The sequence below is a fragment of the Panthera leo genome, chromosome C2 (genome assembly GCF_018350215.1).
Source record: "Panthera leo isolate Ple1 chromosome C2, P.leo_Ple1_pat1.1, whole genome shotgun sequence".
NCBI classification, from domain to species: domain Eukaryota; kingdom Metazoa; phylum Chordata; class Mammalia; order Carnivora; family Felidae; genus Panthera; species Panthera leo.
The window spans coordinates 48,271,186-48,296,615 of NC_056687.1; the positions used below are offsets into that span (position 1 = coordinate 48,271,186).

The window sequence follows — 25,430 nt, forward strand, 5'->3', positions numbered from 1 at the left end:
GAGTTTTAAATGTTCATTTAATACTATTTTCATCCTGAAAGATTCAAGTTTTCAAAATGGACACAGAAGTTACCTTTGTAATTAAAAAACATATTTAGAATTTCAGAATTCTAACTTCTGAATGTGTATTCTTGGGCCTTGTAAATATATCTTTCATTTGTAATGCTTTAAAGAAATAGTAGCTTTTTCATAAATTCACTATACCATAAAAATGGAACATTAATGCTTGGAATGAACATTTATAGACACATTCTGATTATATTTCAGAAAGTAAAGACAGCCACTTAGTATGTGTCCATATTTCTCACTTTAAAATATGGGGTTTTATTTATAAATTCCTTAACAGTAAAGATATAAGGAACCTATAAAGAAGTAACACTGAATAAATGGTCTTTTCCCCACTCAGAGATTATTATTGCCCTATTATGAGATGATTTACTTAATAGAAAAACACTATTTATTATAAAGGTTGGGAAATCACATTCTGGTCATGAAAATAATAATGGTGACACTATTTCTACCAGTCCTACTATTGCTACTACTGACAAACATTAATTTAACAGCTTCTAACTTACACTGTACATTCAAATTCTGGTTAATTTTTGTCCTCATGATAAGCTGATTACAATGGAAGTTGTTGTTGTTGTTGTTGTTGTTGTTGTTGTTGTTACAAATAAGAAAACTAAAGCAAGGAGGTAAAGTGCATACCCAAATTGCATATAGAGAATACAGCTAGTCTGGGATTTAAATCTACATTGGCATGCTCTTGGCATATCACAAAGCACCACCCCACAACTAATTTAAATTGTCCAAGGACTCAGGCTATGGCCCATTTCTCAGGTGTATCTATTTCTACTTTAGTGTAGAAAAGACATGTAGAAGCAACTGAATTTGGGTGTATTTATTATAGGTAATATGTGCCTGTTGATTAAAAGATGATAGACAGAAGCCAGCTAAGGGAATAAAGAATATGTTTCACTCCTTTTTTGTTATCTTTCTCAATCCTTTCTTTTAAAGCCATTTCCAGTGATTTGAGAATTAATCGTATTATCTGAGCTGCTGGTTTATAAAAGATCACATTTGAAAAAAAGTGATATTTGAGAAAACACTAAAAATAAACAAAAGTGAAAAAAATAGAAGAGACTATTAGGCTATATGGTCTGACATTTAAATACAGACTGAGTAATGATTAAATATGGACTTATTTCTATTTAGAAAATATTATAGCTAAAGAGATATGGACCTTATCTATAAAAGCTGTTATTCTAAGTCTAATGTCTTATGAAAGATCTCAAGCAGTCCATTAACATTTAGTAACAATGTTACAAAAGGAATTGGTTAAATGGGTAAAGTATACCCTATTCATTATTTTTTGTAGATTACAAGTTTATACAATTAAAAAAGGTTTCATGATGAACTGGAAAGGAAAATCATTTTGCTTTTAAAAAGTTAAATCAGAAATTGACACACCAAAGTGAATATATATTAGATGTATTAGATTAGATTTTAGATATATTAACCAGTTCCAACTTGATGTCCCACATCTTCAAGGCAAATGAAATTTTATAGATCATTTGGTGTTATGATAACTAAGCCTCAGACTGTCAGGAGAACTCCTTATTAGCACAGTATATGAATTGGGAGTTCTGGACTTTTTCATCTATGTAGATAATCAATGCTTAGAGATTTATTGTTTTTTAGATACTGGGATGGTAGCACCTACTGGCATAGTCCCAAGTAAAGAAGCAGGACTAGACAAGTCCCCAGGAAACATGAGCAGTGGCTGGTTCTTTCCCAAAACAAAGGCAAGGTCTGCATGAGAAATGAAATTCACAAAATATGGTTTAAAAAAAAAGCCAGTTAAGCAAAGATAGGCTGCTTATAGTGAAAGTTGCCCAGACCAAACAGTTTTGTCTGAGGAGAAATAGCTGCTGTTTACTCCTTTATTCACAGAAAACACTTTTGGCTGAATCTCCCACTTCCTCCTTTCCCCTGTATACTTCCCTCTACCCATCCTGATAGCTTCTTAGTGAGCTCCTCTAAATTCTGTCTACCTGTTCCATGCACAGCAGGGCATGGGCAATGGGGGGCTTGTGTACTCCTGCAATTTGCTATATTCCTCTAGCTGACTCTGCCCCTTACCTTTTCTCCCTCCTCTCTAGTTTGACTAAACTGTTCATATGAAGAATTAATTCGCATATAATAAATTCAAAGACTGACTTAGGATTTCTTAGTTTTCACAGTCATTTTTAGAAGGATTGGGCTAGTGATAGCAGAATTAAATTTTTCCGAGATGAGGAGAAAATCAACCATGATTAGAAACCTAAAAAAAACCCAAAAAACAAAAAACAAAACAAACAAACAAAAACTCTACTAAAATAATTGAATTGCTTGACAGTTCTAGGTCAACCTAGAAATTGGGTTGGTGAAATGAAAACTGGTTTAATTATCATCAGCCCTGCCAACTTCTCCTATGTTATCTGTAATTTTCTTGATAATGAAAAGACCACATCTATTTTTACACTGTGAGGAAGAGTTCTGAGACAAGATGGAAGGAACGTAACCTAAAGAGATATGTTAAATTAACAGGAAACCCACCACTGGGACACAGAGGATCTTTTCCCATCATATGACACTTTTTGACAATAGCTCTACTAGGACTTGCCAACCCTGAGATATGCCTCATAGTTTGACGAGGTACCACACTCACATTATTGAAGCTTCCCACCATAGTACAAGTGCTCACATCATGATCTTACCAGTGACAGTATCATTTAGTGGCTTATCCCAGTCAAGGATGACAAATGAGGGACACCCTTCCACAGTGACCACAGTGAGGTTGGTGGGTGGGTTCTGCGGTGGGCTTGTGGCATTCCCCTCGGTGGCATCCTCTTTGGGGAACCGTTTGACAGAATCAGTGATGGAACAGGGCCTGTTGTCCGGTTTTTGGATGTAACGCACATGAGGACCTAAGAGAGAGAGGACTTGGACAGTTAGCCTTATTTGAGTTTGTACATACAGAAGGTGGAGGTAAACTCAAATATATTTTTCTGTTTGAGGATATCTGGTCTCATATTATAAGCAGATAGATGAAAGCAGTGATGTGGACTGTTCAAACTTGTGAAAATCTAGAATTCCTGTCTCTGGGATACATGACATGGATGCTGTAGCTGATTTACTGTTTTAAAATGGGTTTAACTTATGCTAATATTGAGAAGTAATTTGGTCCTCCTGAGCATGTTTTAAACAGCATAATTTGTGGGGTATTGGAAGAAGTATTCAAGAGGGTATTGCCTTGAGAGTAGGGAATAATTAGCCCCACACTAAACAGTTCTGGTCCTACCTAATAAATCTTAAAAGCCAGACTCAAAAAGGTCAAATGGTTTCAAGTAATTTAACCCAGGACAAAATTAAAGAATATTTTAGGAATAAAAAACAATAGGAAATAACAGGAAAATGTTGCCCATAATGAGAAAAATAAATAGTTTGAAATCAATCTAGAACTTGCCTAGATGTTAGAGTCATCACACAGGGAAAATAAAACTGTTATTATAACTATAATCCACATGTCAAGAAGTTAATACATGAAAGATATTTTTAAAAATACCCAAAGTGAATTTCTAGAGATGAAAACTAAAATGTGTAAGATGCAAAAAACACTGGATGATACTAGCACTGATATTATATTGCAGAAAAAAGATTAGTGAACTTGAAGACATAGCAGTAAAAACTACCCAAAATAAAAGTGGAAAGAAAAAATAATAAAAATAATGAACAGAGCATCAGTGAGCTATGGGGAAGCTTCAGGCAGTATAACACAGATGTAATTTTAATATCTGCCCAGAGAACAGGGACAGCAAAGGTATTTGAAGAAATAATGGTAAAAGATTTTCCAAGTTTGATAAAACCTCTAAACCCACAGATCCAAAAGGCTTGAATAAACCTAAGCACAACAAATATGAAGAAACTACACCAATCAAAATCAAGTTTCTCAAAGCCAGTGATAGAAAGAAAACCTTTAAAGGAGGCAGAAAAGACACATGATATATAGTACAATCAAGATAAGGATTATGGCAGATGTCTCATTGGAAAGAATGCAAGGGAGAAGGCAGTGGAGCAACATCTTTAAATACTGGAAAAAAAAACTTATCATCTAGAATTATTTAACTAGTGAATATCTTTTTTTTTTAAACTAAAACACCTTTTACGCATATAAAAGCTAAGAGAATTCATAACCACCAGACCCACCCTACAAGGAAGATTAAAGGACATTCAGGCAGAAGAAAAATGATGTATCCACACAAAGAGATAAAGAGCACTGGAAATAGTAACTATATAGGTAAATATGCACAATATTTTTGTCATTTAATTCTTTCTAAAAGGCAATTTACTATTTAAACATAAATAATATCAATTTAGCATGATGTATTAATACGTAAAAGTAAAATGCCTAACAATGATAGGCCAAGAGGAAAGATAAATTGCTATACTAATGTAAGGTTCTTGTACTATTTGTGAAGTTGTAGAATATCACTAGAAGATAGACTGTGGTAAATTAAAGATACATACTATAAACCCTAAAGCAATAACAAAATAAAGAGTTACAACTAGTAAGACAACTAAAGAGAGAAAATAGAATCATAAAAATCATAAAACTCAACCTCTAGAAATAAACCTATGCTGGGGCGCCTGGGTGGCTCAGTTGGTTGAGTGTCCGACTTTGGCTCAGGTCACGATCTTGCGGTCCGTGAGTTCGAGCCCCACGTCAGGCTCTGGGCTGATGGCCCAGAGCCTGGAGACTGCTTCCGATTCTGTGTCTCCCTCTCTCTCTGCCCCTCCCCCATTCATGCTCTGTCTCTCTCTGTCTCAAAAATAAATAAATGTTTAAAAAAATTAAAAAAAAAGAAATAAACCTATGCTTATATTTCAATTAATCTATCACAAAAGAGGTTAAGAATATACAATGGGAAAGACAGTCCCTTTGATAAATAGTAGACAGCTACATGCCAAAGAATGAAATTGGACCACTCACACTACACACAAAAATAAACTCAAAATGGATTAAAGACCTAAATTTGAGACCTGAAGCCATAAAACTCCTAGAAGAAAACATAGGCAGTAATTTCTTTGACATCAGTTTTAGCAACATTTTTCTAGATATGTCTCCTCAGGCAAGTTAAACAGAAACAAAAATGATCAGGACTACACTGAAGTAAAAAATTATTGCACAGTGAAGGAAATTATCAACAAAACAAAAAGGCAGCATAATGAATGGGAGAAGATATTTGCAAATGACATATCCAATAAGGGTTTAATATCCAAAACATATAAAGAATTTATAGAACACCAAAACACATAAATAATCCAATTAAAAATGGACAAAGGACCTGAATAGACATTTTTCCAAAGGAAGACATGTAACTGGCCAATAGACACATGAAAAGATGCTCAACAACAGTAATTATGAGGGAAATGCAAATCTACACAACAGTGAGATATTACCTTACCTTATATTACCTGTCAGAATGGCTAGAGACAAAAAAACAAGAAATAATAAGTGTCGACAAGAATGTGGAGAAAACTCTGGTGACCTACTGGCAGGAATGTAAATTTGTGCAGCCACTGTGCAAAATAGTAGAGTTTCCTCAAAAAATTAAAAATAGAAATACTGTATAATCCAGTGTTTCCACTAATAGGTATTTACCCAAAGAAAATGAAAGCACTAATTTGAAAAGATATATGCACCCCTATGTTTATTGCAGCACTATTTACAATAGCTAAGATATAGAAACAACCCAAGTGTCCAGCGATAGATGAATGTATAAATAATGGTTTATACACACACACACACACACACACACACACACACACACAAATTCGTCAGCCATAAAAAAGAATGAGATCTTGCCATTTGCAACAACATAGCATTATACCCTCTAGGTCTATGTAAGTGAAATAAGTCAGACTGAGAAAGACAAATACTGTGTGATTTCACTTATATGTGGAATGTAAAACACACACACACACATGAACAAACAAAAAGCAGAAACAGATCCATAAATATAGGAAAACAAACTTATGGTTGTTAGATGGGAGGGCAAATAGGCAAAATGAGTGAAGGGAGTGAGGGATAGAGGCCTCTAGTTAAGGAATGAATAAGTTATGAGGATAAACGGTCCAGCATAGGGAATAGAATCAATGGTATTATAATAGTGTTCTATGGTGACAGATGGTAGCTACACTTGCGGTAAACAGAGTATAATGTATAGAAAAGTTGAATCACTATGCTGTACACATGAAACTAATGTAATATTGTATGCCTCATATATTTCAACAACAACAACAACAACAACAAAATACTCAGTAAAAGATGGTTGAAAAAGAGGAAAAGAGGGAACAAAGGATAGATGGGACAAAAAGAAAACAAATAGCAAAAGGAGATAGATTTAAATCTAACCTTATCATTGGTCATGTTAAATATAAGGTTCTAAACACCCAAATAAAGAAATCAAGATTAAGTGAGGTCACAGGGTGGGATCCTAATCCACTGTGACTGATGTCCTTTTAAGAGGAAGAGGGGCGCCTGGGTGGCTCAGTCAGTTGAGCATCGACTTCGGCTCAGGTCATAATCTCATGATTTGTGAGTTTGAGCCCCACGTCGGGCTCTGTGCTGACAGCTCAGAGCCTGGAGCCTGGTTCGGATTCTGTGTCCCCCTCTCTCTCTACCCCACCCCTGCTTGTGCTCTGTCTCTCTCTTTCAAAAATGAATAAACATAAAAAAAAATTTAAAAATTAAGAGGAAGAGACAGCAGGGGCGAATATGGTGGAACATCATGGAAGCATTTTTTGTGTCTCTCAACTCTGAAGTGCAGCCAGATCAACACTAAACCATCTTGCATACCTAGAAAACTTACTTGAGGATTAACCTAACAATCTAAACAACCTGAACCACAGAACTCAGCAGGTACATGGTGTGGAAAGGTGAACTGGGGGAGTGTGCATGGAGGGCAGGGAGCTGTTTTTGCTTGCTGGAAGAGGACAGAGATGGGGGGAGAATAAGGGAAAAGCACCCCTCACCCTGAAAGCACATGGAGAAAAAAGGAAGAGTGGAAACAGCTGCAAGGGGCTGAACAAAAAAGGGAGAAAAGAGAAGGTTTAAATTCCATTAAGACTCTATAAACAGGGGAAGCACAGAGTCTGAAACTCCACAGCTTGATACCTAGCAGTGCTCTGGTGAGAAGGGTGAATCCCCAGGAGCAGAGAGCAAGGTCTGAGGGGTCTTTGGGCCACATGGGGAGACATGGTTCTCCTGATGGGAGGGCATTTGATAGAGGCTGTGTGGCCTCACCACAGGAAAACATCCCAGCAGACCCCAGAAAATAACCACATTTGCTGGTATTGGAACAAGGATGTTAAGTGTGAAGCCTGGTGCCAGATATGTGTTGTGATTTACCATAATCCCTGAAATGCTGCTGCTACGTGATCACACAAACTTTATCTGGGGTGGGTTGGCACCTAGTTGGTCTCTGGACATCAGCAGCAGCACGGTCTCATGAAGGTTCTGGTGGTGGGACGGCGCCCGGCCATTGCTTAGCAAGACCATCCCCCAGAGGGTCAGAACAGGTCAAAGCCACAGTCCCTCAGAAGTGAGGGGTTGGGAAACACAGCACCATCTGAGATAAAACTCAGGAGGGAGGTCCTGCCTGGCAGCCTGATGGCTTGGTCACAGACAGTCTACAAGCGGGAAGTAGACAGAAGCTAGAGACAAAGGCGGGGTGCTTGATTGCCCATAGGTGAGAGCACAGAGTTCTGATACTATAAACTGGGTAGCTGGGTGATGCCATTTTGACCCCTCCTACACATGTGCATACATGCCTACATGCACTAGAACAATCCACCCCAGTAAGCTAAGCAGTGCCACCTAGTGGAGAACGAAGCGAATTCACTAAGCCCCGCCCAACTGGGCCAACCACATTCTTAAGGAACACCACAAGTCTCTGCCTGCTTAGTTTATAGACTATAAAGTGCTTCATAGTTTGGCTTCTAGGGGAAACCAGATGTAATTTCAATTGTATTTCATTCTGTTCACTGGTCCCTCTGTTCAATTTTTTTTCTTTTCTTGTTCTTGAATACAGAAAGAGAAAAAATTTATTTTTTATATTCAATTTTTATTAAAAAGATTCTTCATTTTTTTTCTACTACATTTTTTACTTTTTTGTAACTTTTAAAAATTCTATTTTACCCTCATTTCATTTTATTCTACTGTATTCATTTTTTCAAATTTTCAAAGGTTTTCCTTTTTTCTTTTCCTTTTTCTTTTCTAATCTTTCCCTTTTTTCTCTAATCTGTTAAGTTTCTTTCAACAACAAGACCAAAACACACCTAGGATCTAGCACCCTTTATTTGATTTATTTGTGTTGTTTTTAATTGTTTAATTCTATTATTTTTTTAAATTATTAATTCATTTTCTTCCTTCAAAATGACACCCCAAAAGAAAGAACAGGAATAAACGACAGCCAGGGACTTAGTCAACACAGATACAAGCAAGATATCTGAACCAGAATTTAGAATCACGATAATAATAATACTAGCTGGGGTCGAAAATAGATTAGAATCCTTTTCTGTGGAGATGAAAGAAGTAAAAGCTAGTCAGGATGAAATAAAAAATTCTATAACTGAGCAGCAATCTGAAATGGATGTCACAGAGGCAAGTAAGGATGAAGCAGAGCAGCAAATCAGGGATATAGAGGACAAATTTATGGAGAATAATGAAGCAGAAAAAAAGAGGGAGACTAAGACAAAAGAGCATGATTTAATTATTAGAGAAATCAGTGACTCATTAAAAAGGAATAATATCAGAATCATAGGAGTCCCAGAAGATGAAGAGAGGAGAAAAGGGGTACAAAATTTATGTGAGCAAATCATAGTGGAAAACCTCCCTAAACTGCGGAAAGACAAAGACATAAAAATCTGAGAAACACAGAGAACTCCCATTAGATTCAACAAAAACCGACCATCAACAAGGCATATCATAGTCAAATTCACAAAATACTCAGGCAAGGAAAGAATCATGAGGTTAGCAAAGGAAAAAAAGACCTTAACTTAAAAGGGAAAACAGATTAGGTTCTCAGCAGACCTACTCACAGAAACTTGGCAAGCCAGAAAGCAGTGGCAGAATATATTCAATGTGTTGAATTGGAAAAATATGCAGCCAAGAATTCTTTATCCAGCAAGGCTGTCATTCAAAATAGGAGAGAGAAAAAGTTTCCAGACAGACAAAAATTAAAGGAGATTGTGACCACTAAACCAGCACTGCAAGAAATTTTAAGGGGGACTTTCTGAGGGGAGAAAAGATGAATATATATATATATGTGTATATATATATATATATATATATATATATACACATATATATACATATATATATATATACACATACATATATATGTATATGTATATGTATACATATATGTAAATAAATAAATACCAAAAGCAACAAAGACTAGAAAGGACCAGAGGACGCCACCAGAAACCCCAATTCTACAAGCATCATAATGGCAATAAATTCATATCTTTCAGTACTCACTCTAAACATCAATGGACTCGATGCTCTAATCAAAAAACATAGGGTAACAGAATAGATAAGAAAACAAGATCCATTTATATGCTGTTTATAAGAGACCCATTTTAGATCTAAAGACACCTTCAGATTTAAAGTAAGGGGATGAAGAACCATCTATCATGCTAATGGCCTCCAAAAGAAAGCCAGAATAGTCATACTTGTATCAGACAATCTAGACTTTAAAATAAAGACTGTAACAAGAGATGAAGAAGGGCATTATATCGTGGTTAAGGGTTCTATCCACCAAGAAGATCTAACAATTGTAAACATTTATGCTCCAAATGTGGAAACACCCAAATATATATATCAATCACAAACATAAAGAAACTCAGAGATAATAATACCATAATAGTAGGGGACTTCAACACCCCACTTACAACAATGGACAGATCATTTAAACAGAAAATCAACAAAGAAACAATGTCTTTGAATGACACTCTGGACCAGATGGACTTAACAAATATATTCAGAACACTTAATCCTAAAGCAGAATACACATTCTTCTTGAGTGCATGTGGAGCATTCTCCAGAATAGATTACATCCTGGGACACAAATCAGCCTTCATCAAGTACAGAAAGATCAAGTTCATACTGAGCATATTTTCAGACCACAATGCTATGGAACTCCAAATCAACCACAAGAAAAAATTTGGAAAGATAACAAATAACTAAAGAACATCCTACCAAAGAATGAATTTGCTAACCAAGAAGTTAAAAAGGAGATTAAAAAGTACATGGAAGCCAACGAAAATGATAACACCACAGCACAAAACCTCTGGGACACAGCAAAGTGGTCATAAGAGTAAAGTCTATAGCAATCCAGACCTTCCTAAAGAAGGAATAAAGGTCTCAGATACAACCTAACCTTACACCTTAAAGAGCTGGAAAAATAGCAAATAAAACCCCAAACTGGCAGAATAAAGGAAATAATAATGATTAGAGCAGAAACCAATGCTATTGAAACCAAACAGCAACAACAACAACAACAACAACAACAAAAACAGTAGAACACATCAATGAAACCAGGAGCTGGTTCTTTGAAAGGATTAACAAAATTAATAAATCCTTAGCCAGTTTGATCAAAAAGAAAAAGGAAAAAGGAAAGGGCCCAAATAAATAAAATGAAGGATGAAATAGGAGAGAACACAACCAACACTGCAGAAACACAAACAATAATAAAAGAATATTATGAGCAATTATATGCCAATAAAATGGGCAATGTAATGTGGAAGAAATGGAAAAATTCCTAGAAACATATAAACAACCAAAACTGAAACAGGAAGAAATAGAAATTTGAACAGACCCATAACCAGCAAAGAAATTCAATTAGTAATCAAAAATCTCCCAAAAAAACTAGAGTCCAGCGCTGGATGGCTTTACAGGGGAATTCTACCAAACATGTGAAGAAGACTTAACACCTATTCTTCTGAAACTGTTGAAAAAAAAAAAAAAAAGAAAAGAAAAAAAAAAGAAATGGAAGCAAAACTTCCAAACTCTTTCTATGAAGCCAGCATTACCTTGATTCCAAAACCAGACAAAGACCCCACTAAAAAGAAGAACTACAGACCAATTTCCCTGATGAACATGGATGCATAAGTCCTCAACAAGATACTAGTCAAGTGAATCCAACAATTATTAACAGAATTATTCACCATGACCAAGTAGGATTTTTATCTGAGATGCCGGGCTGGTTCAATATCCACAAAACAATGTGATACACTGCATCAATAAAAGAACAAGAACCACATGATCCTCTCAATAGATGCAGAGAAAGCATTTGACAAAATACAGCATCCTTTCTTGATAAAAGCCCTCAAGAAAGTAGGGATAGAAGGATCATACCACAAGATCATAAAATCCATATATAAAAGACCCCACTGCTAATATCATCCTCAATGGGGAAAAACTGAGAGCTTTCCCCCTAAGGTCAGGAGCATGACAGAGATGTCCAGTCTCACCATTGTTATTCCACATGGTACTGGAAGTCTTAGCTTCAGCAATCAGACAACACAAGGTAATAAAAAGCATCCACATCGGCCAGGAGGAAGTCAAACTCCAACTCTTCACAGATGGCATGATACTCTATATGGAAAACCCACAAGATCTCACCAAAAACCTACTAGAACTGATCCATGAATTTAGGAAAGTCGCAGGATATAAATCAGTGCACAGAAATCATTTGCATTCCTATACACCAATAATGAAGCAACCGAAAGAGAAATTAAGGAATCGATCCCATTTACAATTGCACCAAAAAACATAAAATACCTAGGAATAAACCTAACCAAATAGGTGAAAAATCTATACACTGAAAACTAAGGAAAACTTATGAAAGAAATTGAAGAAGACACACACACACAAATGGAAAAATATTCCATGTTCCTGGATTGGAAGAACAAACATTGTTAAAATGTTGATATTACCCAAAGGAATCTACATATTCAAGGAAATCCCTATCAAAATAACACTACCATTCTTCACAGAGCTAGAACAAAATCCTAAAATTTGGAACTAGAAAAGACCCCAAATAGCCAAAGCAATCTTCAAAAAGAAAACTGAAGCTGGAGGCATCACAATCCTGAACTTCAAGATGTATTACAAAGCTGTAATCATCAAGACAGTACGGTACTGGCACAAAAACAGACACTCAGATCAATGGAACAGAATAGAGAACCCAGAAAAGGACCCACAAATGTATGGCCAACTAATGTTTGACAAAGCACACAAGAATATCCAATGGAATAAGACAGTCTCTTCAGCAAATGGTGCTGGGAAAACTGGACAGCAACATGCAGAAAAATGAACCTGGACCACTTTCTTACACCATACACAAAAAGAAACTCAAAATGGATGAGAGACCTGAATGTAAGACAGGAAGTCATCAAAATCCTTGAGGAGAAAGCAGGCGGCAAAACCTCTTTGACCTCGGAAGCAGCAACTTCTTAGTCAACACTTCTCTGGAGGCAAGGGAAACAAAAGCAAAAATGAACTATTGGGACTTCATCAAAATAAAAAGCTTCTGCACAGTGAAGGGAATAATCAGCAAAACTAAAAGGCAACTGACAGAATGGGAGAAGATATTTGCAAATGACATACCAGAAAAAGAGTTAGTATCCAAAATCTAGAAAGAACTTATCAAACTCAACACCCAAAAAAATAATCCAGTGAAGAAATGGGCAAGAGACATGAATAGACACTTCTCTAAAGAAGAAATCCAGATGGCTAATAGACTCATGAAAAAATGTTCAAGATCACTCTTCATCAGGGAAATACAAATCAAAACCAAATGAGATACCACCTCACACCTGTCAGAAAGGCTAAAATTAACAACTCAGGATATGACAGATGTTGGTGAGGATGCAGAGAGGTACAGCCACTCTGGAAAACAGTATGGAGGTTCCTCAAAAAATTAAAAATAGAACTACCTTACGATCCAACAATTGCACTACTAGGTATTTATCCAAGGGATACAGGTGTGCTGTTTCAAAGGGTCACATGCACCCCAATGTTTATAGCAGTGCGATTGACAAAAGACAAAGTATGGAAAGATCCCAAATGTCCATCAATGGATGGATGGATGGATAAAGAAGATGTAGTATATATATACAATGGAGTGTTACTCAGCAATCAAAAAAGAATGAAATCTTGCCATTCGCAACTATGTGGATGGAACTGGACGGTATTATGCTAAGCGAGATTATTCAGAGAATGACAAATATCATATGAATTCATTCATATGAGGAATTTAAGATACAACATAGATGAACATAAGGGAAGGGAAGCAAAAATAATATAAAAACATGGACAGGGACAAAACGTAAGAGACTTAAATACAGAGAACAAAGAGGGTTGTTCGTGGGATTGTGGGAGGGGGATGGGTTAAATGGGTAAGGGGCATTAAGGAATCTACTCCTGAAATCATTGTTGCACTATATGCTAATTAATTTGGATGTAAATTAAAAAATAAATTAATTAGGTAATTTAAAAAAAAAAAAAGAGGAAAAGACATGAAGGATGTGTGCATTCAGAGGATAGGCCATATGAGGACATAGTGAGAAGGTGGCCATCTGCAATCCAAGTCTTCAAAACAACCCAAATCTGATGATACTTTGATTTCAGATTTCTGGCTTCCAGAACTTAAGTTTCTGGAAAATAAGAAAATAAGTCTCTGTTGTTTAAGCTACCATGTCTGTAGCATTCTCTTATGGCAACCCTCGCAAGTGAATACAACATTGCTTTTATGAAGAGCAGAATACACATTCTTTTCAAGTACACACAGAACATATACCAAAATAGATCATACCCTGGCCATAAAAAAGTCTCAATAAATTTAAAAGGATTTAGATATCTGGCAGAGCATGTGACAACAATGGAGATACATTAGAAGTCAGTAACAGAATAATCTCTAGAAAATCTAAAAATATTTAGAAATTAAATTACATATTTCTAAATAATCAATGAGTCAAAGAACAAATCAAGAGGGAAGTTAAAAAGTGTTTTGAACAGAGTAAAAATGAATATACAACATATCAAAAACTTTTGGATACTGCTTAAATAATATCTAGGGGAAAATTTGTAGCACTAAATGCCATAATAAAGAAGAGAGGTTCTAGATCAATGAGCCCATATTCCACCTTGAGGAAATAGAGGAACAAATTAAACTACATTAAGCAGAAGAAAAAAAAATAAAGATCAGAGTAAATAGACAAAATTAATGAAACACAAATTTGACTTTTTCAGAAGATCAATAAATTAATAAACCTACAGCAAGATTGATTAGGCAAAAGAGAAAAAAAAGACACACATCATCAGTAACAGGAATGAGATGATATCACTAAGAATTCTACAGCTATTAAAATAAAAAAACAATATGAGAATATTAAGAACCTTATACCAATAAATTTGACAACTTAGATGAAATGAACTAATAACTTGAAAGACAAAAATTACCGAAACTCACTAGGGAAGAAAAAATACTCTGGATAGCTCTACACCCATTAAAGAAAATGAATTATACATAAAATCCTTCCAACAAAGAGAATATGAGGCTCAGACTGTTTCATTGGTAAATACTACTAAACATTCAGGGAAGAAGCAATACCAATTCTAAATTTTTTCAGAAAAGTGAAAAGGAGAGTTCAGCATTACACTGAGACTAAAACATGACCTATTACAAAAAAAGAAAACTACAGACCACTATCTTTCACTGAATACAATTCTCAACAAAATTTTAGCAAATGAGATCCAGCAACATATTAAAATGAGAATACATTATGACCATGGAGTTTGTGCCTGGAATGCAAAGTTAAAAATTCAAAAGCAATTATTTCATTGTATTAACAAACTAATAAAGAAAAACATAATCATCTTCATAAAGGCAGAAAAATCATTGGACATGATCTAGCACTCGTTTCTGATAATAGTTACCACCCAAGTAGGCATAGAAGGGAATTTTCTCAACACAATAAAGAGCATGTATGAAAAGCCTACAAGGTAACATCATACTATATTCAGGTGAAAGGCTGTATGTTTTTTCCATAAGATCAGGAATAAGAAAAGGATGTCCATTCCCCACTGTATCTATTCAGTGTTTTATTGGAGGTTCTTGCCAGTATGATAAGGCAAGGAAAAAGGCACCCATGTTAGGAAGAAGTAAAAAAGCACTCTCAAATGACATGATTTTGTATGTAGAAAATCTAATTGACCTACATAAAAGCTACTGAGTTTCACAAGGTTGCAGGATATAAGATCACTGTATAAAAATAAATTTTTCTATATAGTAGTAATGAACAATTGGAAACTCAAATAAAAATACTATTTTAATAGTTTTCTGTGTACTGAAATTTAAATAACATTGGTTATAGAAGTCAAAGACCTAAATAAAATATTCCATGTTCATAAATAGGAAAGCTAAATGTTGTACAGCTCTCAATTTTTCCCAATTCATCTATAGGCTCAATTCAATTCTAATAAGAATCTAACTAGGCTATTCTTAGACATTGATAAGCTGATTCTAAAATTTATATGACGATACAGAGGACCCAGAGTCACCAATACAATACCACTACCACAGTAACACAAACATGGTGGTATTGATGTAAAAGCAGATAAACAGATCAATGCAACAGAGTAGAGAGCTAAAAAGAGTTCCACATATATATGTACAAATTCATTTTTGATAAAAGTACAAATGAAATTCAGTGGAAAGAATAGTTTTTTCAACACATGATGCTGGAACAATTTTATATCTATTAGCAAGGAAACGAATTGGTATTCACACCTTGTATCATATACAAAATGTGACACAATGTGGATCATAGACCTAAATTTAAAAGAAAACTTCTAGGGGCGCCTGGGTGGCGCAGTCGGTTAAGCGTCCGACTTCAGCCAGGTCACGATCTCGCGGTCCGTGAGTTCGAGCCCCGCGTCAGGCTCTGGGCTGATGGCTCAGAGCCTGGAGCCTGTTTCCGATTCTGTGTCTCCCTCTCTCTCTGCCCCTCCCCCGTTCATGCTCTGTCTCTCTCTGTCCCAAAAATAAATAAAAAACGTTGAAAAAAAAAAAAAAAAAAAAAAAGAAAACTTCTAGAAGGAAACAGCAGAGAAACTTCTAGAAGGAAATAGAGGTCTTTATGACCTCCAATTGGCCAGTTATTTCTTAAGTACAACACCAAAAATACAACATATAAAAAGCCAAATTAATAAACTAAGATTTATTAAAATTAAAAAAGAGAAGGTATACACTGGGAAAAAATATTTGTAAAGCATGTATCTGAAAAGGTATTCTACCCAGAAAACAAAGACCCTCAAAATTCAACAAGAAAATAAGCAAGGTTATAAACAAAATGGACAAAAAAAATGGGACACGACCAAAATGATGGCAAATAAACACATGAGAAGATGCTTAGTAATTAGAGATACACAAAGTAAAATCACAATTTGAAACCACTACACACCTATTAAAATGACTAAAATTAAAAAGACTGACTGTCCTAAATGTTGGCAAAGATGTGGAGGAATTCAAACTCTCATATACTGTTGACAGAAAGGCTAATAGTACAACTACTGTGGAAAACAGTTTGGTAGTTTCTTAAAATGTTAAATGTACACTTATATGATCTAGCCATTGCTCTTGTCAGCATTCATCCAAAAGGAATGAAAGCACATATCCATATAAACACTTGTACTTTAAGGGTTATGGCAGCTTTATTGGTAATATAAGAAAATTAGAAAAAACCTTAATGTCATGAATAGGTTTAATAAATAATTATATATATCCATTCAATAGAATACCAGTCAGGATTAAAAGAAATGAACTGTTGATACATGTTTCAACATGGATGAACCTTAAAATAATTATGCTGAGTCAAAGAAGCCAGACCAAAAAAAGTTTGTATCGTATCCTTTCTTTATATAAAAATCCACAAAATGGATACATATTTTTAGTAAGGCAGATCTGTGATTATCTAGAAACTAGAAATTTGGTGGGAGGAGTGAGATGGAGGAATTATAAAAGTACATGATGAAACTTTTGGAGGTGGTACATGTATTTATTATCTTGATTACAATGATGGTTTCATGAGTGTATACATATGTTAAAATTTAGCACATCTTACACTTGAGAAAAACATATTATAAAAGGAAATACCAGGCTCTATATCATATTATAGCTTTCTTACTGTGGTAGATTTGATACTGTTCAAAAATATTCTCTATATTCATGGAAGGAGTATACTTTCCCAATCTTTGATTTGAGCTTGGCTATGTGACTTTCTTTAGCCAATGAATATTGGCAGGTGTAAAACACAGAGGAGCTTAAAATGCTGTATTTGAACTCTCCACTCTTGACTTTGTATTGTCATTAGAATGGCTTCTCCTGAGTCACTGTTGGTCTTTCATCCTGAGCACCAAAATGAAAAATGTGGAGCAGATCTGAGCCCAAGACATAGGAAGCCCAGCTGTATCTGATGCTGGAGGCAGAACCATCCAGTCAAGAAGAGCTAGATCAGCTGACCCTCAGGTGACTTGCAGACACATGAGAAATAAATCCTTATTAGAACATGCTACTAAGATTTTGCAGTTATTACACAGCAAAAGCCAAGTGATACTCCCATCAAAGACAGCCTTGTCAAAACGGAGATTTGGAGCCAATCATACACACCTTTGAATCTGGGCTTCCCAAGAGGATCAGTTTCTCTTGTTGGACTTGAGCTAAAGTCAGTTACATTACCTGAGAATAGAAGATAATAAATAATTTTAGAAAAATATAAAAAAGCTTCTCAATAAAATGAAAAAGTATTAAAGATTATAAATATTTAATAATGCCTCCTAGTCAGATGCCTGCAATTTTGATTTCCTTTATTATTATTATACATATTATCCACAATAAAAGGCTTTTAATTGTGTCCTGTTGCAGGTGTTCTGGAGTGTACTCAATAATGACTTAAAGATTAAAGTAGCCAATACTCATTAATTAAGATACATATGATTAATAATGACATTTGATTTAGTAAGAAGCATTGGGTAATTTATATCTTTTCAGGAAGACTTTTCCAAAAATATTGGGTACTTTATTCTATGTCTGTGGAGTGAAGGACCATATTCTATCTCATAGCATTAAACTTAAGTATAATTGCAAAAATTAAAAAGACATATTAATAAAAAAATTGAAATAATTTCATAATCCAGAACTGAGACTCTTTTCCACCTAATTTGAAATCTTTTAGTACTTCATAGTTAAGCGCCTAGTGGGAAGTGACTGACATACTAACCAAGATCTTCTCCTGAGGCAGGAACAGTTGGTTGCTTTTCATCTGTCTCTGTTTTCTCTGAGGGGGCTTCAGTAGGCCTGAATGTGGCAGTCAGAGGTGGAGAAGTTACTCGGCCAGATGAAATGATTCCTGTAATGTAGAGGCAAAGTAGTCAGGCTTTATAGGAGCACTGCCAACTTCCCCCATTTATTTATTCCATAAATATTTACTCAGCACTTACCATGTGGCTTGGCACACTACATGCTGGGCTTGGAGAAAAAACAAAACCTGTGTCCTTGATCAAAATAGATGTGTGATCCAAATATATTGAAGCATTATAAATATTGTGAAAAAACTGGATAAGATTACAGGGAAAGTAAGTGGAGGGAGTAGTAATGTCTATGGGAAAAGATGAGGGTGGGTAAGGAATGTCTTTACAGAGGTTGTGCCAATAAAGAAGAGAAGTAATCAGGAGGTAGGTTTGACAGTTATATTCTAGGCTGAGGCTGCAGGAAGAACCAAGTCAAGGAAGCATGAAACTACTTGGTGTGTCTATTTGATGAGGTGAAAGTCAAGAGTACTTTGGGGTACAGTGAGAATTGGCTATGGAGAGCTGGCTATTTGGCAGGGAAGGCCAAATCATGAAGAGCCTTCCATAACATGGATTTGGACATTGCTTTTTTTTTTTTTTTTTTTTTTTTTTTTTAGGTGACAAGGACCTCCTGAAATATTTTCACTAGGAAAATAACAAAATCAGATGAGAAAAGGATGAATGATCAGGTTGCAAAGCTGATGGCTGAGAGGGAAGTCAAGAGACTAAAGCAGCTGTAGTAAGGAAGAACAGAGCAGGTGAACTACATAAGGAGCCATGAGATTAGATGGAAGGTGTTTTAGGGGAATTAGAGTTACTCTTAGAATGTGTTTATGGTTCTCTTCAGGATAGGCTGGCTGTACCAAAGTTACACTTACTGATGGGATAGAACAAGGGTTTTATATGACAGGAACCAAGGTCATGAAGCTATAGCTGAAGACACATAGCCTTACATAGTTTTACATGAAAGATGTCAAGGAGATAGAATGACTTGACCTGGAGAGTAACTGTCAGGCATGGGTCATGGCTGGACAAGAAGGAAAAACATGCTTACTGTAATATCCGTGATTCTGGCTTAGTTGCCAGAACAGTGCCACTTGAGATACTATATTCAATAGCGTCTCCTCTACTCTGAAAAGACTAATTGGTATCCCAAACAGGATCCATCCCAAAGTCCAGGCAAGTCTGGGTGTTTAGAGTAGAGTGGAGGCTGGAGAGGATTCTATAATCCTCCTAGGAAAAGGACTCATTCTCAACCAAGGGACAGCCAAGGTCTATAAGACTGACCCAAGGACCATGGCTCATCATGGAACAATGAATGAGGGACTCAGATGTGTAGCTGGTCCAGCTCTTGCAGATTCATGCTTTTGGTGCTAGTGGGAATGGGCCACAATGAGAAGGTGAGAGAAAACCAAGAGAAGTTGGAGCTTTTCAGAGTTGGCAGAACCAGCAGGAAATACTGACATAGCACTTTCACCGTGGCAAGGAAAGCAAACTCAGAGACTTCAGGAGATCTGGAGACAGGGGACAAGTGTCAAGGGCTACCTGGTAGTCTAAGACTGTGCCCACAGGCACATGTGAGAGAGGACTTATGTTCAGAGGACTTCAGAACACGTAGTTGATGTCCTGAATTAAGGACACACTTTCTTTGATGTTAATCAGGTCAAATCTGTACAATTGCCCTTTGTGTTTGGTTCCTCAGTGGAGCCATTCCCTTTGAGTTAGAGGTAGACAGCAAGAATGAGGGTAGGGGAATTGGAGTTACTCTTAGAATATGTTTATGGTTCTCTTCAGGATGGGCTGGCTGTACCAAAGTTACACTTACTGATGGGACAGAACAAGGTTTTATAGGACAGGAACCAAGGTCATGAAGCTATAGCTGAAGACACATAGCCTTACAGGGGAGCTCTACTGAATGGTGGTGGTGGAAGGGGGGTGAATTTTCCATAGAGGACACTGAGGCAGTACTTTCCTGATGTGACTCATCCAGTCTGACTGGAAGCCTGCTGGAGTTCAAGTCATTGCTGCCCCAGGTTACAATTAATGAGGAAAACCTGGTCTCCTCATTGGGTTCATGTTCCTGGGCCTTGCCTCAGGAAGGCACCAGAAGTGTGGATGAGAGTCTGATTTCTTCCTTCAGCTACTTGGAAAAATGATTAAGAGTTTACTGTGCACATGGTACATCACAGAAGCTTCTCCACCCCCATACCCACCTTCCATCCTATGAAAAGAGTGACATCCATTCCCTTTCACATAAAGCATCATCAGTTTCATCTTTCACAGCCAACCTTAACACGTTTATCTTGATTCCAGGTACAAAATATTTAAGAAGTAGAGATGGTGGGAGAGGAAAGAAAGATGGTTTGCTGGCAGGACCAGTCGAAGAGCCCTCAAGAGAAATGAGGTAAAGCTTTCCCCAAACGGAGTCAATTTTCACTGATTCTTAATTTAACTGATTTATTTACTCAGCTACTTATCAAATATCCTCTGTGTGCCAAGCACTGGATTTGGTTCTGTGAATTCAGACAAAAGGTACCAAGGACTCTGTCATCACAGAGCTCCTAGTCTAGCAGGGGAAGACCAGTATGTAAACACCCAAGTCTAAGCCAATTTGTTCTCTGCTGTAACAGAGGTAAGTGTCAAGAACAACCAGAACACAGAAGCAATGCTAATGCTAAAGCGACTTTGAGCAGCTGGGGAAAACTTCTTCAAGGAAAGGATGAAGTGTGAGCATCCCAGGTGACTCGAAGGTGTCATTCCACGGAAGGGGACAACACATATCAATGTGTGGCTTGATATAGTGTGGCTATATCACACATTGATTGATTGATTGATTGATATCACACATATCAATGTGTGGCTGTATAGTATATTCCTGCCCTGTTGCACAGGCTAGAGCTGCTGGTGTCTAGAGCTTAATCTCTCTCCTGGTTCCATGATATGGAGGTCAGCATGAAGGCTGGTAAACAGGGGAGCTTTCAGTGAGATGTACAGGATTTCATTCCAAGAGACAATGATAAGCAGATGACAGGACATCACATTTTCCATTATCCCTGGTAGGAAACATACATCATCCCAAATAATTCACTCACTCAAAGGCCTGAGCGTCTGTCTCACAACATTTGAAAAGCAAACTGGCCGAGATGCACAGGGATGGTTTCCGTGATCTCACCCATCCAGAATCAGGATAGGAGTCCTCAAAACTGTAATTTACAGTGTCCAGTTTTGAGGGCCGACACAGGTATGTGTCACATGCACCATGGACTTGTCCATCGCCTGAGCTAGCACACCAAGAAGGGTTTGTGGTTGTCTAGTAAAACTAAAACCACGGAGGGAGAAGGCATATGACTGACATACCTGCACTTCCTGGCTTTCCGGTGACATTATTTGGTGGTAAAGGTTTTCTTCGTGGGGGCACAGGTCTAGGTGGCAAGGGTGGGCGGCGAGTGCCTGGGATTGGGGCTAAGAATTTACATTACAGATAAGGCTGCCATGAGGATTCACTCCATAAACATGTCAGGTTTTTAAAAATAGTACATTTGGGGGGCACCTGGGTGGCTCAGTTGGTTAAGTGTCCAACTCTTGGTTTTGGCTCAGGTCCTGATCTCACAGTTAGTGAGGTTGAGCCCTGCATTGGGCTCTGTACTGACAGTGCAGAGTCTGCTTGTGATTCTCTGTCTCCCTCTCTGCCACTCCCCGACTCACTCTGTCTCTCTCAAAAATAAAAAAAAATAAACATTAAAAAATAGTACATTTGGTAAGTAGCTATTGGATAGAGAACAGATGCTATAGAAAAGTACCTATGAGTAATATATTCTGACATTCTTTTAAATTAATACCGGTAATGTAACCAGGGGTAATGAAACCCATTAACATATGGAAAAAATATCCTCTAATTATGGGTAAAATCATATAGGTCTATCTGCCTTTTGAAACTGTACAGATATAGAGAGTTTAAGATCTTTAGTTTCTCATATAGGCTCGACAGTATTTCTGAGTTTCATTGTCCCCCTAGTGTCTTCGATTTACAGACTACAATTTCTTATATCAATTTGGCTTTAAATTGTTAAAGGATAAAATGTATCCTTTAGTGGAGAAATTTCAAAAGATTACAACAAAGCAGCCTTGATGGCAGAAGCAATAAGCCTATGCCTGTGGAGAACAATGTCGCTACAAACAATTGCACACTGCACAGGGCACCGGGCTAGGGATATGTGAGTGTGAACCAAAGTTTTCTTTTTTTTAATGTTTATTTATTTTGAGAGAGAGATAGATAGCAAGTGGGGGAGGGGCAGGAAGAGAGAGACAGAATCCCAAGAAGGCTCTGCACTGCCAGCACAGAGTCTGATGTGGGGCATGAACTCACCAACTGTGAAATTATGACTTGAGCTGAAACCAAGAGTCCAGTGCTTAACCGACTCAGCCATCCAGGTGCCCTGGAAGCTCAAGTTTAACACCCACTCTGCTCACCCCACTAGGAGCCCTGGTGCAAGCCTGCCAGCCCAGAGGAAGGTCTGCCTAAAGGGCAGAGGGAAGAGACACCTTTTTATAATATGCACAGAAGTATCTTTTTATACTTTTCACAAAGGCTGGCAAGGCTAGAGGTGCCTAGAGCAGTCCACCTTAACCCACACTTTAAATCTTGTGTTATAACAAGATTTTATAGCCTAAAAATTCATCTCTTTCACTGCATAATATATGTTGGTTAAAAACCTTCAAGTAAAATTGACAACCTAGGAAAATGCCCTGTGACTAAGTACTTCCTGGGAGACCAGCATAAACCCTGTCAGGTAAAAAGATACAGTAAATTACATAAGAACAAAACGTGAGCATGATGAAAACCCAAACCCACAAGGAATCTTTACTGTTTGTCCATTGTGACCCCTCCGAACATTATACAAAGTAGTGATTCTTAAATTAGTATCCCCATTAGAGGTTCTTATTCATATTTAATGTGTCCCAAAGATAACGCTTTAGAATGCGTCTCTAGCGGTACCCATGTAGTGTCAGCCTGGTGCTTTGGGAGCTGTGAGGATGTTTTTGCTACATTTGCCACTACGGTTACTGCCCAAGCAGCAGAGCAGAGCGAACTAAGGGAGTCAGGACCTTGTTCCTTACCTGGTTTTTTTGTGATATGGGTAGAGTCCACTGACACATCTTTGCCAGCACCTGATGGCTTTGGTGTTTGCTTGACCCCTATGAGCAGAGATAATGAAAGGGAATAAGTACACAGCAAAAATGTGCTAAATGTGTTTCAAAGAAACTTGGTAGAGTTATCAGTGATAATGTGCATTCTGTGCAGAACAGTGGCATTGGTGTTTTTGTGCCCAAACATTTTAATTGGGTTCTCCTGTCTGCATATAGAAAATATTCAAAGCCCTATATTAATTAGCTGTAATAGTTTCTCTGAAGAGTTAGTGTTTGATTGTGGATCGTGGATTTGTCTTAATTTGTGGCAGTGATGTCCACACTGCACTGCCTTCCTGGGTGGTATGGTCTTACCAGGCAGACTTCATCTTCGGTGATTGGCTATTTTTTGTCAGTATTTCTGGGTACATTCTGTGGTTTAAAAAAAAAAAAAGATTTCCTCCAACCCCTCAATACCCCTGTCTCTACCCCAAACCTCTTAAAATTCCAATGTGTTTGGATTTAAACTTGGAAAGTTGATTTTAAAAATATTCCTGGAGAAGTCCTGGTTGGTTAGGCCACAAACTGAATCTGTACCTTTGAGACTTGTAATTTAGTCCTGGTCAGGCCTAGAGCTCCAAATTGCTATTTGGAAGAAACTGATCTGCAAATGGTTTTGTGTGATATTTTATCTCCTGAGTCTCTCAAATACAGTGTAGTGATTATTACTCAGTCATTCACCTAAATACTCATGCGGAGTTGGATATCTGCCCCAAGGAGAGGGAGAGCCAATTTAAGTTTTATTTTTAAAATTATTATCCTTTTACATTATAAAATAATCTTCCTTTATGTGGCTGACAGTTATCATTAAGAACAGAAATAGACATTATCCATACAGAGAGGCAAGAATTCATACTGTGAGGATCTGACTAGAATTCACATATTAAAAAATAAGAATAAAATATTTAATATACTAATCTGTACATTAACAAGGACAACCAAAACTTTGAGCATTCGCCGTGTTTTAAGGACTATGTAGTGACATTGCACACTCAACTTCATTTACTGTGCAGGCCGATATATTGATTAAAATACAAGAGAAGCTTTGCTTGCCTGAAATCAGATGATATTATTACATTAATGTATAAAAATAAATTATTAATTATAATTATAAACCAATATTTTTATTTGACTGTAATAACACTGTAATTAGTGACGTATAATTATTATTGTTGTGATTATTATAATTAACATTAACTTATAAACCCTAGTATTGCAATCCATACTGTCTTCTGCTTGGTTAAGAGATAATATGTAAAATCACGGAGAATGTTGGTATAGAGCCATGAATTAAATGTTGCTTATTTGTATTAGGAAGAAAATGTTTTGAGGGTCAATGACTATTTTTTGGCTAACCCCACAAGCATGGCAAAAACAAATAGCTCATTTGTCTTCCTGTGCTTACTCTCAGAGGTAGTGGGGTCAGAGAAAGGACTCATTTGTGCATGGCATAGAGGAATGGAAAATACTTCCATTTGTGTTACTGGGATAGCCTGGCTTGGTGAGATTGATTTACCACTACTTTTTGAGAGTAAAAAATGTGTTGTGTACTCAAGAAGGCTCTAGAAGTCTAGTAGGTTGTGTGTGCCTTTAGTGATTCTTCACAGCATTTCTCCAAATCTTTCTAACCAAAAGACAAAAACGATGTATTTTGATCCCAAGTACCTTCATATTCATTACCCAATTTGATCCTTAAAACACTTCTGTGTGGGAGATACCACCCAGGTTCCACAGATGAGGAAACCCAAGGCAAGGAAGATTAAGCAATTCATAGCGAGGAAGT

At 36.8% G+C, this 25,430-nt stretch overlaps 1 protein-coding gene across 13 annotated transcripts in view; it reads right to left on the bottom strand.

Moving 5' to 3' along the window:
• The window catches only part of LOC122229851 (ABI family member 3 binding protein), a 257,228-nt gene that overhangs the window by 24,620 nt on the left and 207,178 nt on the right, over positions 1-25,430 (bottom strand). For all 13 annotated transcript variants that reach the window (XM_042955387.1, XM_042955388.1, XM_042955383.1 and 10 more), the window contains 5 exons: positions 23,579-23,656; positions 21,818-21,922; positions 18,391-18,519; positions 17,781-17,849; positions 2,760-2,969 (listed from right to left, as the gene is read on the bottom strand). In XM_042955387.1, coding sequence (XP_042811321.1) covers positions 2,760-2,969; positions 17,781-17,849; positions 18,391-18,519; positions 21,818-21,922; positions 23,579-23,656 — 591 coding nt within the window. The remainder of the gene's footprint in view (positions 1-2,759; positions 2,970-17,780; positions 17,850-18,390; positions 18,520-21,817; positions 21,923-23,578; positions 23,657-25,430) is intronic.